The sequence below is a fragment of the Rutilus rutilus genome (assembly GCF_951802725.1).
Source record: "Rutilus rutilus genome assembly, chromosome: 3".
NCBI lineage: Eukaryota > Metazoa > Chordata > Actinopteri > Cypriniformes > Leuciscidae > Rutilus > Rutilus rutilus.
This window is the reverse complement of record NC_140211.1, coordinates 17925284-17943856: the sequence shown is the minus strand read 5'-3', so window position 1 is coordinate 17943856 and position 18573 is coordinate 17925284. Positions and strand designations below refer to the sequence as shown.

At 40.8% G+C, this 18573-nt stretch overlaps 1 protein-coding gene across 1 annotated transcript; it reads right to left on the bottom strand.

The window, feature by feature from the left end:
* Positions 1-991: 991 nt before the first annotated feature.
* Positions 992-17269, bottom strand: cyp26b1 (cytochrome P450, family 26, subfamily b, polypeptide 1). Its single transcript, XM_084405343.1, has 6 exons — positions 16943-17269; positions 8769-8993; positions 5889-6164; positions 5598-5753; positions 2709-2990; positions 992-2064 (listed from the first exon to the last, which is right to left on the bottom strand). Exons 1-6 carry the CDS (start codon positions 17144-17146, stop codon positions 1672-1674), a joined length of 1536 nt encoding a protein of 511 aa, XP_084261469.1. The 5' UTR covers positions 17147-17269; the 3' UTR covers positions 992-1671.
* Positions 17270-18573: the final 1304 nt, after the last annotated feature.

Sequence of the window (18573 nt, the reverse complement as noted above, 5' to 3'; positions counted from 1 at the left end):
TGTGGATTTGTAAAAAGGAATAAAATATATGTACAGACAAACTCAACAATCAGAACATGTAGTCAAATGGCACTCAAAATAAACATACCTCGCAAGTGCTTCTGTTTATTAATATTAACTAAATGCAATGATAATAATGATAACCAAAAATTATAATTATTACAATAACATAAAAACCATATTAACATTTAAACAGTGTACAATATAGTATAACTGAAATCCATATCATTCTAAATAGAACAGTATTTACCAACAGACTTTACTTATACTAGAACTCTATTCTGAAATATAACAAAAATAGCACTTAAAATAAGATTTATTACAATAATAATATTAATAGCAAGAATATTAGGATATTAGACAATGCAAATATGCTTTACCCATGGCTTTCTAATTGGTGAAATTCCTTGTGCACTCACATTTGCTTAGAAATAGCAAAACTGTAGCTGAAGGTAGCGATCTACTCTCTGTTCGAAAAATGGTACACTGAAAGCAGCAGACATTATTTTAATTAATCCATTCATTAATTCATAAAAAAAAAAAAAAAAAAAGATCAGTGGCATATTTTATCAAAGAAAAGTCCTTTGCGTGGCATGTAGAGGAAGTGAAAGAAGAACCCGCACTGGGGAATCCTATTGCCTCTCACTCAACTGCTTTTAAAGTCCCTTCAGAGGCATCTCAAGAAAACTCTCCTGATTGGTGGTTTATAGAGTGAATGACTGATGATTGTCCACTCCGTTCCACCACCATCTACTGTATGTTCAGTATAATTTCTTCATATATTGATGTGGAGCAGCAGAGGTCAGTTGGCACTCTGCTCCATCATATAAATAAAAAGCGACTCCCAAAGCAGCATATACGACAGTTTACGACATACTTTTTTTTTCATAAATGTCTTCAGATATAAAAATTTGCAGCAGGAATGAGTCCCTCATTCCCTCTATAGCTTGTTTTGAGAGCCTGCACAGGTTAATTTTCTCTCATAGTCTCTGTCTAGTTATATCTCTCTTCATCTCTCGCCTCCTTTTCACGCTCTCTTAAAAAGAATATTATGAATTGTCACTTATGTACAGAGCATGTATAACAAGTACTGGGTTAGTCTGAAAGCTCCTTCTGTACTGCTAACACACCTGAGTAAATTACACAGTCATCCCATTCATTCTAGTTTACTGCCTACTCTAACTGCTAATACCTTAGCTGAATAACAACCTGTCCACGCACGCAAACAGGCACGCGCACACATTTGCACGAGAAAAACATGTAGTGTATTTACACACACACACACACACACACACACAAACCACACATACTGTATATACATATAAATGAACTCAGCATCCAGACACTTGCACACAAACAAAAAACACTCATCTCAAACTATTTCAAGACTGATTCCTCCAGAGCCGTCCTGCGCTGGTTAAAGCAGAACTGGCCATACCCTGTGAAATCTACATCGGCTTATATGACTGTCCCTTTAACCCCTCCGGATCTGTCTTCTTTTCTGAAACCTTCCTCTTGTGCTCTCCTGATGTAGCAATACGTTCAGTTAAATTTATATATTTATGATATACTTCTTTACAAATGATAGACTATACATTTTTGGCAAATGAGAGTCTTTTACAGAACTTCAGGTGACAGCTCCAAATATGAAGTCTGTTAGTTCTCGGTCTGTCACACGGTGGCATCTAGCGTGTTTTTCGGCTTGGCCATGATCTGGTTCTGGTTGGAGTCGAGGCCGAAGAATTTTACGCGAAGGCCATCGGTGGGGTGTACCACGGGGACCGAAATCAAGCGTGGGAATGTCCGCGTGGCCAGCTCGAAGCGACTCCCTCCGGCCAGCTCCACTGCCAGGAGTTTGAGGAAAAGAGTGGCCAGCTGCTTGCCGAGGCAGGAGCGAACGCCGCCGCCGAAGGGCAGGTAGTGGAAGCGGCCCTCGCGATCCTCACTACGCTCTGGGCTGAACCGGTCTGGGTCAAAGGCCTCCACGTCCTTGAACACAGCTGAGGTGTCGTGGGTGTCGCGGATGCTGTACATGACACTCCAACCTTTAGGTACCTGTACACCCTGAGAGACGGACAAAAAATGAGGTTAGAAGAAGTGTTGTTACTGTTAACTAAACCTAAAGCTTTTCAAACTATTCAAAATAAAAATAAATATATATAGGAAAAACTTTAAAAATGTTGCCTTGGCAACTAACTGAAATAAATTGACGTTTAAATTGTAGTAAAATTACTAAAACTAAAATTGAAATAAATATAAATAATATAATATGTGTGAGTATATATACATATACACACACATACATATATACACAAACTTTTATGTTAGATGCGATTAATCAATTTGACAACACTAATACATACTATGATAGTACACAAATAAACTAAAATAATGGTTAGAATGATAAAAAATAGATTAGATTAACATCAATACAAAATGTTACAAACATTGTTCACCCAAAAAAGAGAATTCTGACATCATTTACAAAACCTGTATGACTTTCTTCTCTGATATTTTAAAGAACGCCGTGGTCCAAACAACACTCGACTTTCATTGTATGGACACAAACCACTGAGACATTTTTCAAAACATCTTTTTTTGTTTCCCAATTAAGAAATTAAGGCATACATATAAGGAAAGACATAAGGATAATGATGAGAAAATGTAAATTCTTGGGTGAAAGTAGCTGCAAATCCACAACAACTCACATCAAGCTCAAAGGTCTGCGTGGCAATGCGATAACCTCCGGACACGGGGGCAAAGAGACGCAGGACCTCTTTGATCACGCAGTCCAGGTACTTGAGGCTAACGATGCTGTCCAAGCGTAGTTCACCCTGGCATAGGCAGCCGTCGTGCAGCAGGCCGCAACTCCTCAGCTCCTCACGCAGCTTCTCCAGCACTGGAGGGTGTTTCAACAGTTGCATGATCAGAGACGTGCTGGCGCTGGCTGTAGTGGCAAAAGCAGCGAAGATCAGCTCAATTGTGGACTCCTGAGGGAGAAAGAGAGAAGTTGATGTGACTCAACTAAATGACACTGATATATGGTAGCTAGTCGAAGATATTTGACACTTCTGGCACATTTACATTGTTATTGATGATTTGTGTTTGATTGCTGTTGTAAAACTTTGCAGAAAGTCATGTCTGTCATATTGAATTGGTTAAATGTCTTCAGTGATACTATTTGGGGTCAGCAGGATTTGTTATGCTTTTTTAAATGACCTTTACGCTCGCTATGGCTGCTTTTATTTGATCAAAAATACAGTAAAAAAAACTGTAATATTGTGAAATATTATTAGAATGATGGCGAAGCTAAATTTTCAGCATAATTACTCCAGTCTTCAGTATCACATGATCCTTCAGAAATCATTATAATATGATTATAATTATGATTATATGAAACAAGAAATTTTTTTATTATCAAAACAAAAATGTTCAGGGTTATTTAATGATTTAAAACTTGTAACACTTTAGATTAGGGAACACTATTCATCATTAACTAGTTGTTTAGCATGCATATTACTAGCATATTGACTGTTTATTAAAACTTATAAAGTGCATATAAATGCCTTATTCTGCATGACCATATTCTAGATCCCTTAACCCTACCCCATACCTAAACATAGCCACTACAACAATTAAGTTATTTACTATCAATAAGCAGAAATTAAGAGTTTATTGAGGGAAAACTCCTAATTAATATAAATATGTGTTCCCTAATCTAAAGTGTTATTGTATATATAATATTGTCTCTAGTCATGCAGCTACTTCACCGCAGTCTGACTTTTTCTAAATTCTTAGGACGCAGCTTCTTTATTTCTTTTCTTTCCTCCTCTCTTCTTTTTTCTTTGAGGTTTGGCTGCCATCTTACACAGGTTTCTTTTTTTCTCTCTCTCTCTCTCCCTCCCTTTTTAACTGCTTGCCAGTGAGTTGGTGTTGACAGGCCTGGGAGCCACTCCTGCCACCACTGTCTGAGGAGACTACACATGTACCTTAGAAAAAAAAAAAAGCTAAAACCTCTGAGCTGAGCGGAATAACCAGGCAACAATAGCCTACAGGGAAGCATTTATTTACTATTATCTGTATCATTAAATGTCTGTCATCCCGGTTTGGGCATGACACAAGAGAACTGAGCAGGAGAGAGATGAGAAATAAAGAGAGCAGTCAGTGGGTAAAGTGTGCTGTCAGAGAGTCACTGTTAGCCTCTCAAAATCAAAGTGTTGACTTCCTTTTTTGCTTTAATATGTAATCAAGTAATCACAAGTTGACCTCACAATGAAAACAAAATCATCTGGTGAAAAGGAAATGATCAGTAGAAAGAGACTGGAAGGATGACTGTGTGGTGAAATCCATGAACAGTTTTATGGATATGTAATGTATAGCATTAAATAGACATGCCATCTCAAATTGTCTTGAAATGTGTCTTTGTTTGGTGATTGGCACATTGTGACAAAGACGTCCACTACTGTACAGACTAGGAGGCTACTCTATTTTTAACAGGCTCCAGCATCTAGTGAGCTGCCTTGCTTTCTACTGCCTATAGGCAGCTACCTTCTGAGAAAGCATTCTAACAGAAGGGAAACTCTTTAGTGACTAACTTGAAACACCCTACATGCACTACAACCATCTTAACAGTCACTCTCACACGGCACAAATAGCGTTCAATAGGCAAAGTGCACAAGAGGAGCTCAAATTTGATTTCCCATGGAATTTGACATTAGTATGTTGCTACACTGATGACATGAAGCAAAAACAACACCAACAGTCTGATGAAACAATTCATGAATAGGTTTCAGTATCACATAGCTGTATGTTTATAATTAAAAAAATTCTCACCTCACAGTAACTGATCAATTAAGTTTTATTCACTATGTTTGTTTTAAATATCATGATTTTTAATAAAAAAAAATTATTTCACAAAGGAAAGCGTGCATATGAGGCCTTAAAATTATGTTTTGGAACAAAGCTGTAGCTATGTTTCCATCCAAAGTTGCGAATTTAACTTTAAAATTGAAATATCGCATAAAACATTTGTGAATAAAGCACTGTTTGCATCTCATGTGTTAAAGCGAACAAAATCGCCACTTCCTGGTGTCATGATTCCTGTCTTGTGTTCCCCTTGTCTTATGTGGACTTATGTTATTTCCTGTTCTGTGCCATGTTTTGTAGTCCTTTGTAGTTTTCTTGTTGATTGTTCCCAGGTGTGTCTTTTTTCGCCAATCTCCCCTTGAGTATATACCCAAGTGTTTCTCATGTTCTTTGTCTGGTGTTGTCCTTCTATGGATGTTATGTGTGCGCGCTTGTTGTCAGTTTTGTTTGCCTTCCTTGCCCGTTCAGCTGAGTGAATTAAACCAAATCATTCATGCGAGTTATTTGTTGTGCATTGATAGATTTATTTGGTAAATGTGTTTCCATCGTAGTTTATGCGCATGTCTTCTTATCGGATAAAAAATGGATCTGCCTCAATTGAGCCCATACGTTTTTTTCTGCGCATTTTTAGTATTTCAGTGCATTTTGCCGTTTCCATCTAGTGTTTTTTTTATGCAATATCCCAAAATGCACATAAAAATATGAAGCATAGCTAATGGTGCTACGCTCACCTTCAGCTCCTGCATCGTAAGCTCTGTGTTGTTCTCCTTGGCGCTTTCTAGAAGCACATCAAGAGCATCGGTGTAATCTTTCCCCTGTGTGTGGAGTGGTTTCTCTCTGATGGCTTTTTCTATGCTTTTCTGGAGTGAGTCTCTTGCGCGAATACCCTGTAAACACACAAAACAAGTTCATTAATTGAAGTTTATTAGTATTGATTTATCTCTGTGTACCTAATACACAGAGACAATCTAATCCATTCCTCTATTTTCAAGCGATTTAGACAATACATATTGACATTTTACCTTCCTATAACCACTAAACGGCAGGTCGATGGGAAGGCTAAAAACGTTCTCCACAAAATCCTGGAAAGTCTGGAAAAGACTGCACATCTCCTCTTCAGAGACGCGGAAACCCAGGAGCACACGCACCGCCATGTGGAAGGAGAGCCGCTGGGACTCACGGTACACGTTGATGGGCTCAGGATTGGAGCTCCACACCCGCAGGTTTTCCTGAATGACCAGCTGGATCTTGGGCAAGTAGCTCTCCAGAGCCTCATGACTGAAGACTTTAGCGAAGATCTGAGAAACACAAGTGAAAGTGCGGTCAGTCTGCTGTCTGCTGACATGATAAATTGTTTTGCGATGAGTTGTTGGTTTTATAAAATGATTTAGCTCAAAACTGGATCTGATCTTCATAAGAGGGATGTATTTGACCAAATACACTTAGAAAATGATCTAGAGAGCAGTGGAAGGGATCGGCTTCCAAAAACATGTAGGTTTGTGAACCTGTCTATATATGTGACACTATCTGACAGTAGACGTACTGTTCCAAAAGCGCTAAACATTTGCTTTAGGAACCTGCATTTGCTGAACTACACTTCCCACAATGCAGCTGGCCCATGAATCACATCAACCGTCACAGAACAGCACATCTGTGCTCTACAGGCAAGAAATGTCATGAAAATATTATCCTGAAGCCACAGTCGGGACTTAAAGGCCAAGCTTATTTGTCTAATAATATGAAGCATGAAACATTCTCATTAATTCTGAAGTCCTCACTATTTTTGACCTTCTCATACTCTTAACTGCCACTCACCTATACCTCCACCTCTCTCTCAGAATATCTGTGAGTGTTTCCCTCTGCATCAGCAGTGAGGGTGAAAGGCGAAGGTAAGATTTTCCTGGCTGCAGCAGCGCATTTCTAATGTGCTTCAGTTGTGCTGGTTTGTTTAGTGAAATAACATCCATGTTCCACGACTAACAATAGCACTTTTTATATGCCATCTCGTTCCAAATACCTCGTCTCCGCCCCGCTTTTTTTCCAGTAGTAAAGAGAAGAGGGCGGAGACTTGTGTGTCCTCCTCCTGTCTCTCCTCACGTCTGACTTTCTTTTGCCAAGGCCCATTTCTTCATGTCTCCTTTCCGTGCTGTTCTTCTCTATCTCTAACAATTAGCGGGCTGTTAGTATATCATTTAGTTATTAAAATCCTATTTCATATCTATTTATACTTAGTCCGTCTCCCTGTATATAAAACCTCCAGTGATCTGTCCATGTTACTACAATACTAACATCTACTCTTTTTCTGGTACGTCACAGCGGTTCACATGTGTGGAGGAAAAAAAACGAGTGGCTACAAGCATGTTTGCATCACACATCTCTCTTAGCTACTAACCATACACTAATATAGAAATATTACACCATATTTATACTGCTTATTGGTTTGGGAATTTTGAAGGTTACTATTTTCCTATTGCGATTCCTTGCGTAGTAGACAGACGTCAGTCAAGCTCCACTAATGCCAGTCCCTATTATACAGGATTTAGAACACTACTGGAAAAAAAAAACAGCCGCCTGTCTTCATTACAAAACGTGACTTCTTGTACTGCACTTTCCACACACACATACACACACGGCCTTTTAAAACTCCCCCACCCTAATAATTTCCATATGTCTTAAATTATATGAAACTGCTCAAAGCTGCTGGTTTGACCAGAATGTAAAGACCTCTTTATTCTCTCCCCCAAACCATTCACTTTCTTTACACTTCTCTCTACTTTTCCATTCTCTCTCTCTCTCTCTCTCTCTCTCTTTCTCTCCCCCGCTGACTAAAACAAAATCTCTCATTCACAGGGAGAGCACTTTGGTGTAGGCAGGTGAGTGTAGAATTAAGATCCTGTGCCCTCTACTGGACAACCTAATAAATTCTACCAAATTCCTACCAAAACCACTGTTTGATGGGTCTACTGCTCTCTGGCTACTTTTTGAGGTCTGATTTGGTTGTATCTAATATTAATTAGTGAACTGTTGTGCATCTTGTTAGTGACACAAAGCCAGTTTAACATTAAATTGAACTTGTCATATTCTATGCAGTTGTCACTAGCTACATCCAGAGATCTTGTGGCCATTTGGATCCAATACTTGCACCCAGCATCTCTCTAGTATGTGTAAATGTGTAGCAATAGTCTTCAAAGGGGCAGATCGGGATGTCCCAGAGGGCTTAGGGGCAGAACTTGTTGATGAAAGTACCCATCCAGTCACAAATATGGAATTCTGTACATTTCCAGAGAGGTTGAAAAACAAACGAAAATACACTTATGACATTAGTGTGCAAAGCGGGACATTGGAACATGGTTGAAGGGGGTCCATAAGGCGGTCTTTGTCCGTCTGAAGCAGGCTGACTAATTAGCAGCCATTAGGGAGTTTGCATGAGGCCCGGGACCTGGAGGATTAACCAGACTGATTACACCTTGCTGACCCTTCAATGGAACAGGTGTGTGGGGTGAAACTCAAGCCTCCAAGTGACTGAAGAGGACCACGGTCTACAAAAAAGCTATTTTGTCCCAGAACAATGGGTTGGATTTGAGGAGAAGCTAGTTATGAGCGTAATCCTCCATGTGGTCATTGTGAGCAGACTGTTCTGCGTAACAGAGGAGCAAGGCATTGTGGGTAGCTATCTCCAAATCTGGACCTATGGATGGCAGACCATTTCCATTTGACCTTCTATCTTTTTTCTTTCACTCCATCTCTCATTCTTACTCTCTGTTTTGTCCTTTCACTAATTCAAAACATTTTTCATTGGCAAGGCAGGGAAACGGAGCACACAAAAACCATCCATTAGGAGATAAGGATGGTTCCCACACATAATAAAACTATATTTGAGTAGTAAACAACTGGATATGGACCTTTCTCCTTTTGCGGTGGATGTCTCCTATAGAGTTGGCCAGACTGTTGGGACCCAGTAGAGTGCTGGTGCTTTGGGGCCAGTCCACAGTGACCAGGCTGTGCTCTCCCATCAGAACTTTACGCACATTCTCTGCCCCCGTCACCCGGATCAGTGGCCGCCCGAGCAGGTGGGTCTTGAATACGTTCCCATACTTCTGCCTCCTTGATGCATGGAAACCTGCACCCTGAAAAAGAGAAGCAAAAAAAGAAGAAAATACATGAGTTGCAGATACTCAGAGGCATTTAATAGTGGAGTAGACAAAATGTTTGAATGCAAAATGTTGTTTACAGTTAAAATTGTGTTATATTAGAGTGTCATATTTGCTAAATGGACCAGATACATTTCATTTGATGTTAATTGGTGAACTGTATGTAAAAAATGATGTTATCAATTATATTTTAAATATTATTAATTATATATCTTTTTTAATTATATATATATATATTATATAAAATTAAATATTTCAGGAGTATAATTTACCTTTTAATTCATTTTCAGAAGACAATACTGTTCAGTACTGTACAATATTGTAAATATTATGATTTTAGTACATTAGAAAAGTATGGTGTCACCCTCATACCCGAAACATTGTCGCTGCGCTTTTTCTGCCAACCACAGCCGTCAGTTTTCTACCATAAACTGAAAAGCATTTTTACCTTTGTAGTTCCAATTGAATGATTAACCTTTAGCCTAGCAATAACACTTTAAATTGAGCACAACACTGTAGGCTAAGAGATTTCTGTCTGAATATTACAGAGGTAATGAGGTGTTAGGGCTAATAAGTACTTGGAATGAAGGGTGTTAGCCTTGTGGGATTAGCCAACTTGTTTGTTTTTGTATTGTAAGGGCATATGGGTCCCATTCACAGCATTCTTTATGCAGTTAGGTTAGCTTTAGCTGAGAAGGGGCTCAAGCTTAGCCTTTAGGATCAGAGTCTTTGCTAAGAGAAATGATCTAATGAGTATATGAGCGCAGCCATTAGCTCTGAGAAGCTGGTGTGTCTGAATGTGCTAATCAGCGAGGAATCCAGTACATACACTGCAAACTTTCACCTTTCACCCCTTAACCTCTAAAATGTAAGAACAAGCAGAGTGATTACCCCAAAAACCTGAATGTGACGTTTAAAGTGTTACAGCAACACACTTCAGGCTTTCTCAGGGCAGAACACATAAACCTGAATAGTGTCTCATGCCCATGCTTTAAGTGTAGCCATAACATCTGCCTGACTGAAATTTTGCAACTTTGATGCTGTATGTACATAATTTAATGCATTACACAGTACTAAATTAAAACTAATTTACCCTGTATAGTCATTCAAGCGCATTCAAGTTCAGTTCAGTAGTTACAAACATGATAAAAACGCTACGATTTTGGAGTGAGTTGCTCCGTATAACACACACAGTAATTGTCTCTAGCCCTCGAGACTTCTGCTGAGCACATAAAGACGGCCTGTAACCTCTCAGCCTCACACACACATACTGACCCCATGGCAGGAAGTGGCAGTAGAGCTGTTTGCTCCCCTTGCCACCCTCCCCCCTCCCCTTTCCAAATTTTGTGACCAGTTTCATCAAGCACACTCCAACACTCGCACTCTTATTTTCAGGGATAAATTTAGCAGCATGCAAGGCTTTTTTCCTGTTTGGCTGAGAGAAACTACTCTGAATACACTTTACCTCAGCATGCTATGTGCATGCCTCTGTGTGTTAATGCCTGTTCAGTCCAAATGTGAAACGAATAGTCAACCAGGGTATTTAAACCAAAAAACACTTAAACAAACACCATGGGGTTAAACAACAAGTAAATTCATTCCAGTAGCTATCACAGAGGAAAAAAAGAATAGAGCAAATGCAAGAATCCAGTTAGCCTCTGCTGGTAGATGCCGTAACTACACCATTCTGCAAACAAGATGCATCTTTCTGCTTTCTTCATTAATGGCCATTCAAAAGTAGCTGATGTTTTTATTTATCTATTACCATTGACAGATTTCCATATGGAGGGCTTTTATGACATTTACGGCTCAAATGTTAATATTACTTATGTTCAGACCTGAGAACCCATGAGCAAAGATTATAAAATCCAAACTGCTTATTTCCGGGAGCTTTAATACCCTCTTCAGAATATATGTATGGACAGAGAAGCTCATGTCACACTGACTTTCCCACCATCTCCTGGTCTTAAATATAAGGGACAGGCCCTGTGCATATTGCTTCTTTTAACTCTGAGGGCAAGCACTTCCCAACATCCTTCCTGTGTGCCGTTAGTCCAGTAACCAATCTCTTTTGAGATGGGCAAATAAGCGTTCCACCCCTTTTTGTGTAATTGTGGTCTGAGGCTGGGTTTCTCACCTCTATATATAAACAAATAAACAGATTAGTTCATGATGAATGATGTCTTGGTCTTGAACTTTTTATTATCAATAACATATTGCCAGCAAATAATAAAGAATGTAAATGTACGTCATCTAAAATGCATTGCATTCTTATTTTTTTTCCAAACATCTAATAACGCAAAAACATCTGTCATAAGTCATCCTAACATCTGACAGCGGATGCTTTAGTTTTCCATCTGGACTTATCTTGCTTGATCTCACTCATGCTCTTATACTCTCTTCTCGCCTTTGAGCTTGCACTTCCATATTGTCAGAGACCTTAAATGACAAACTTAGCTCATGACTGGCAGAGATCTCTGAAGACTTAGCAAATGTCTTATGAGCCGCTTGTACCCCTAAAACCCTACAACAAATTATCAGCTTAGTTAAATAGTGAGACTATAAAATCAAACTAACAAGATATATGCACATTAAGGTTAGACAAGGTCAGACAAAAGGGGATTAAGTCTCATTTTTTCAACTGCGAAAGTTTAACCCGACCTGGCTGAACATGTGGGAGAATATATGGCTGTAAATCCTGCAGTACTGGACAACTTAAACCATATTTCACACTTTCACACTTCTCTTTCTCAGTGTTCACAATATTTTTCCAGCAAATGACTGTTTTTGGGTTTTATAGTTTTGGCGGGATTATATTATATCCAAAGCCTTTTTTGGTTCCTCATCAGGAAGAGGTGAAAGAATTCCAGATTCTAGAATCATAAGCGACCAATCGGAACTTCAGAAAAGTCAATAAGAAATGTTTTTAGATTGTTTTTCTAAAACAGCATGACCGGAGTTTCCCCTAGAGAAACTCTGACCATGGCCAAACAGACACACGGCATCCCGGGACCTCGCCAGGTGTTAGACAGGGGGCACAGGCACTGCGTGCACAGTGTGTGGGGTGAGAGAAATAGTCGCTGGCCAGCTCACAGCCAGGCAATACTTAAAGACACTGAGGATTTCACATATCAGGTGAGTGTGAGGGCAAGAGGTAATGCTGACATGAACAACCACATGCACACACACACACATCCAAAAGCAATGCAGGGGAAGAGGGGGGAAAATAAATGTAGTATCTTTCACCACATGGTGAGAACTGAGTTTGTGTGATGATGGATGATTGTGTGTGTGCTCACCTCAGCAGTGGGACCTGTCAGTACGAGAGAAAGCAAGGAGCCGGTTTTAACCTGACAGACCCAGGACAAGGCCGTCTTTCACACATGCCCCAACATGAGGGCACTGGCTAACTCTCTCCCTCTGTTGATTTCTGTGTATAAACACATTTATGCACAAGTTAACTTGTAATTTGTATTATATTATGTTTGTTTATGGTCTTTGTTCTGTCATATTTCCCCTTCAGACGATTTCTATTTTGACTTCATGTGTAACCTGCGTGAACTTGGTGTGTTTGATCATTCTGGGAACAAGAACGTCCATTTTAAACACCACATGCTGTCATCCTTACCAGGCCAGGGCCTTTTTTCCACCTCTCCCGGAGTAGTGAAACCGTGCAATGTATGGTCACACACTACATCACCAAAAACACATATACATTTCTCACATCTACATGTGTGTATTTACACATGTAGGGGCCAACGGTTCCCTCTTAAACAAGTGTACACAGAAGGGCAGCCAGAAAGGATCCAGTCCTGACCTGTGTAGTACAAGTGGAAAGTACAAAAGACAGATAGAAGATGGGAAAATGTCATGGTTTTCTAGCTTGGAAGTGAATGACAGTGAGGTGAGCAAAAGAAAATGTGATTAGAATGGTTTAATGTTCACAGTCTACTTCATAGAAAAGTGACTCGCCGGGCTGGAAATAGCAGAACAGGTCGTGAGGCAAAATGTGGAGACAAACGCGCTGGGCTTGGCCGTGCAGATGTCATTTGGCTAGAAGGTGAGAAATGTCCTCCCTCATTTCACAAGGCCACAGAAGCTCAGACGTGCAAAGAACGAAAATAAAACAAAAAACCCAAAAGGGTCACTGACGCACAAAATCTCCACACACCCTGGAAAAGCAATGAGGTAATAATCTGCAGCTTACTTGCACTGTCAAACACACGAATGCGGCCGGTGCGTCCGTCCACTTCTGCACGCATGCACGGTTACAGTTACAGTTACTTTGTTGTATGAGCTAATTTTCTTAAAAACCACGTAAAATCGGCAGTCACTCAAATTAAAGCCTGTTTGTTTTGAGCGAAGGTAGATTGGGTTCAAGAACTCTGTTAGAGGTTGAGGTTGGATGATCTTCAGCGATAAGACCGAAAAGCTTTCCACAGTCATTTGGACCGCGAAACACATGTCAAACGTCACTTGGGGCTCTTGGGAGGAGAACATCTGTGTCAGAAGCTCGTGCAGCTGCATAGTTTTTGTCACTTTTATCCTTGACGTATTTAAAGCCTTAAAATACGAATGAATTAGACAACAAACAGACAAAACGAATAACAGATACTTGTATTTCAAAGTAGTTAAACAAATGTGTGATGTTCGACCTCACACAAAACATGCCTGTTCTATGCCTCTGGCGGTCAAAGGGTTAACTCACCACGTTCAATAGTTTATTTTATTTTGAAAAGAAATTTATCAGATATTTTACAAGGGGGCGCAATAAAGAGGACCTCTTTTTTTCCACTGGCCCATTCCACACAGAGTGCGCAGGACTAAAAATACAAATTTCTGTGTAAATTGGACACCAGTCGAGCCTCCCGCTCCATAAATGTAGCCTTTGTGTGCCAGTGGAAATGTTATACAAATGACCCCTTTATTAAAATCACAAAAAACCCTTTTAATTATATTTATTCAGATCAGCTACGGTTGACCTAAACACAGGGGTGCTACGCGAGGGACTTGGGGGTGCAATTTCATATGCAGTTTGAATCACCCCGATGTGTTTCTTCAGCGTACGACCGCCATAAAGAAAGACGAGAAGAAAAGAAAGATAGATGGAGCAGGGGGATCTGAAAAGTGTACGGCAAGTTTAGCTTGGCACATCGTTTTGCTCCGTGCTCTTTATTTCTATCACTCATTATTCTGACCCTTGTCCTTAGATCCTTCTGTATATATGTGTGTGTGTGGCTTAGTCTGGGGGCTGCTGTGTTTATTAGTTCAGAGCGGCAGGTAACTGCGCGGGGGGAGTTCTCCGTACGTTGACCCACAGTCTCAGCGTATATATAGATAATATGTCCATTTACTGAAATAGCCCGTTGGAATCTCTCAGGATGTGTGCATTGGCCTGTCTCCACTGGGGTATAGACAGCATTTCTGCAAAGAGAGGGCGGGAAGAGCGAGCAGAAGCAGTAGGACTTGAGGTCCCATCAGTCACCCTTGGGTGTACCCACCAAAGAGGGTGTGCTTGGGGACACATGACTATGCATAAACGAGAGGAGATATGGGAATTTTCTGCAATGCAGTTGGAATCAGCAATCGGGACCAGAGAGAAATGATCTAGCTTAATGCCGAACGAACGGCAAAGCCCACGAGACAATTAAGCGCAAAGAACCTAAATGTGGCGAGCTGAGAGAATGGGCTCCCCTTTGACCTGGAAACACTTTGTGGAGAGAGATTATGGTTGTTCAGTGCAGTGTGAGCGCTCACCCCGGGGACCCCCTTTTCTTCTCTTTTCTATCCCCTACCTTCCTCCTCCTCCCACTACTGCTGCCAAGCCCCCTCCGCTTTCACCCCCCGTCCCCTGTTCCTACAGACAAGAGGCTGTTTGAGGGGTTGGTGGTGCGTTCCAGAGGTGAAAAAGGGGCCACACCGCACTGGTGCCAGTCATGCCCGTTTCATGCTCGCTAATCCCGACAAGCCCCAGGAGAGAGCCAGAAAGCGAGAGAGAGGGGATGCTGGAAAACTGTTCCTAAATCCCCCAGGTCTGTATAGGCCATGCTCTCTGGAATTCTGATCAGAGCCCCAAGCCGTGTAGTCTTTGTCCCAGGGTGTGGGTGTGTTTTTGACCCCCTGGTGGGCGGCTTTATTGCCACCCAGACTGGAGTGATTTGGGTCAAGGTGGAGACGTGCAGTAGGGGTAAGGGTAAGGGAGGGTTGCCCACTGGGTGAACTGTGCAATATCAAGGACTTATCACTACTATTGCAAACCAGTGCATAATTCATTAAGGACTTCATGAATTTATAGATATCATTATTATCTTAATGTTCAATTTGAACTCACTATAACTCACTAAATCAGCCTGCAAAAAAAGTAATGGCCCTGGCATAGTCCTAGTTAATTTTATGCTCCATTTCAGCCACAACTTGGAGAACAGTTGAGAAGGGGACAAAGTAAGAAGGTTCTGACCAGATATTTTTTGTGGTCACCTGAAAAAATTCACACACAGACAAAATACTAAATCATTTCATAATTCATAACGGCAAACACACAGCAAGAGAACGCAAAAAAGTTAGATTCCTCCAAGTCCATAAATCTATGTCAATCACAGATTTGACCCACTTATGGATTCAGCTGCTGCTTCGCGGAGTCTTGAGGCGACAGACAGAGATATATGAACCAAAAAAAGGGGCTAACCAACAAAGTAATTGTGGTGTCTTAGATGTATTGATATACATGGATGGTGTAAAAGCAGTGCATGTTTTCAGAAGCACAATAAAGAGAGATATAGTATCAACAATTCAAATTGCACGTTTGCATGTCAGCTCTCAGTCCCCTTGCAGTCCTGCATGCCTTGAGCTGTTGAAATAAGGAATGACAAGTTTGCCACAAATGGACCAGTCCAAATCCTATTGATTTTAAATACATTTTATATTTTAAATATACCTCTGAGATGTCAAGCCTGTATGTTTTTGTAGAGAGCCTGCCAACTGCACGGAAATTCTCTTTTGGATTTCCAGCAAGTTTGGAGAATCTATTCCTGACCAGAGAATTTGATCTGTACACCACTCAGACCAGGACATTCCTCCCTATTGAATCTCAGAAAATCTCAGTTTAAAGCAACCCACTCCAGCTACTGCAAGCCAATGTCCAGGAACATCCCTGTGCGCACCATGGATTGAATATAGAAAGACATTTATTTATGATTTTTCCTTTTTTCCTTTACAGCTTAGGGTCGTGTAATAAACTACTTTTAAAAACCACACATACACACATATTATGGCCACTGGGCTGATTTTTAGATACCCTGCATGTACAGTATGCGCACTACGCGCTGTCTGGGTATTATGACAGAACGGCACGGTATCATTCACAGCACGCGGGCTCTTCTAGAGTAACCGGCGTGCGTAATTACACAGAAGCTCAATGAAAGCGCGACACTACCTGCCCTCGCAATCAATCTCATCCCGGGCGCCAAGGAGAGTTTATGCGCGCTTTGACAAGCGGGGCTCAGTGGCTGTGTTCTCGCGCGCATCGGAAGCCAAGGACTACAATATTTCTGGAACTGAGCGCGGCTTTCTTGGCAGCCGCAAACAGGTTGTTCCACGTGGATTGAGTACTGGCTGTATGAAACAAAAACTGACGGCTATCTAAAACAGACAGCTCATTAACACCATGGAAATATGGCACGGATTAAATTGCACACGTGGGAATCTCTTTTTAACGCGCAATATTACGCACGAGCACACACGTGCGAAAAGCATTAGTGGACGTTATCCTACTCTTTATGTGTCTTTAACAATCCATTTACCTACATGGAGACTATATGCACTGGTGAACGCACGAACCCGCGGTGCTTGGCGCGCACCTCAGCAGTGTGCGTGCGACAGCAAGGCGATTGGAAACTTGGAAAGACACAAGGAGATGGAGCTCTTACCTGAAAGAACCAGTGGCATGTTTCTCCAATGATGGGGAACCCCATGGAGCCCTTGGGCATGGGCAGCTTGCAGCTCTTGTCCCGTGTTGCGGTCCATCTCAGCTGCCAGAGCTGCTGGGACACGGCCAGAAGAAGTGCCATGGACACTAAACACGCAGCCAGCGTCGCCAGCGCCGAGACCAGGTCAAAACTCTCGAAGAGCATGGCTGTGAACGTCCGGGGGCTGTTTTCAAAGACCTCTTTGGAGTGATGAGCACTACAGTGGTTAAGCCTTCTCAGGAGTAGGCTATATGAGTGACTTGCTGTGTTAGATATGATTTGCTGCTACAATTATTCTGAAAAGCTAAAATAGCTGAGCAGATTCTCTCACCAAAAGGCAACGCAACAAAGTTCTGTAATGAATAAATTGAAGTGTTTAATTAACAGAATGCTGGATATTACAAATCGATCTTAAATGTTTGAATATCATTTTAGATTTTGCAAATCGCTGTCCAATATTCCCGTGAATTTTAAATTAAAAATGTAAATTTGGAGTGAACTTGTCAAACTTGAGTTGGAAATTTTGTTTTAAATCCCAAACTCTTTTAATTACTTTTTGAATAATAATAATAATAAATTGGTTTTAGTTATTATTTTAAAAATATTTTACAGGAAAACTCGATATAATCTCTTTAAATGCACTCAATTTCAAGTAATGGTCATAAGGAAGACGCAGAAATAAATGAAAGAAATAATCCTCCGAAGTTTGATGCCTATGAGCAGTAAAATCTTCAGATGACTGTAGTGCGTCTCGCTAGCCCTTTTCTGATGCGGTTTCACTCTCTACCTCTCTCTTGCGCTCTAGCTCTCTCTCTCTTCACATACAGTTTCTCAATGTGAGTTCGAGTCGTACAGCGAGCTTCCAATGTGTGTTTATATAGCGGAGGCAGTGAGGCGGCATTCGGCCAGGGTGCAAGCGGCTCCCCCCTTACCCCACCCCACCGAACTGAGGCGGGGTGAAAAGTGAACGGGCCGGGCGCTGGAGCGTGCGGGACCTGGAAGAGAGCCCAAAGAGAGAGAGAGAGAGAGAGAGAGAGAGAGAGAGAGAGAGAGAGAGAGAGAGAGAGAGAGAGACTTGCAATACTTCACATCTCATTCGATTGAGAAATTATCACCTGCCACTCTCGGATTATGCATATGGTTATATATCATATGCGCTTAATGATGCGTCACACCTTGATTACGCAGCATGGATTTAAACCCTTGGTTCGAAAAACCACAACACACAAAAAAAGTCAAAAGTAAAAAAAATGTTACCTGATCTTATACCACACCATATGTTGGTTAAATATCAGTTTTTATGATTTCTAACTTGACTGTTCAAATGCGCATCTGTAATGCGCGATGTTAGTCCTTTGATTATTCATACAGTGATTCATACATTGACTCATTCATTCGTTATTTGTTTTCTTTCTATCTATCTATAACTTCCAGGTGTCGACGTTTTAAAAAATAATTTCTATAAAAATGATCTGTTTATTATCTGGCGCGAATCTGTTAAGCTGCGTTTCGTGCAACCATAATAGCTGTCTTGTGGGGCCAACAAACACAAAAGACAACAACAAACAAACACATAAAACAGTATTTAAAAC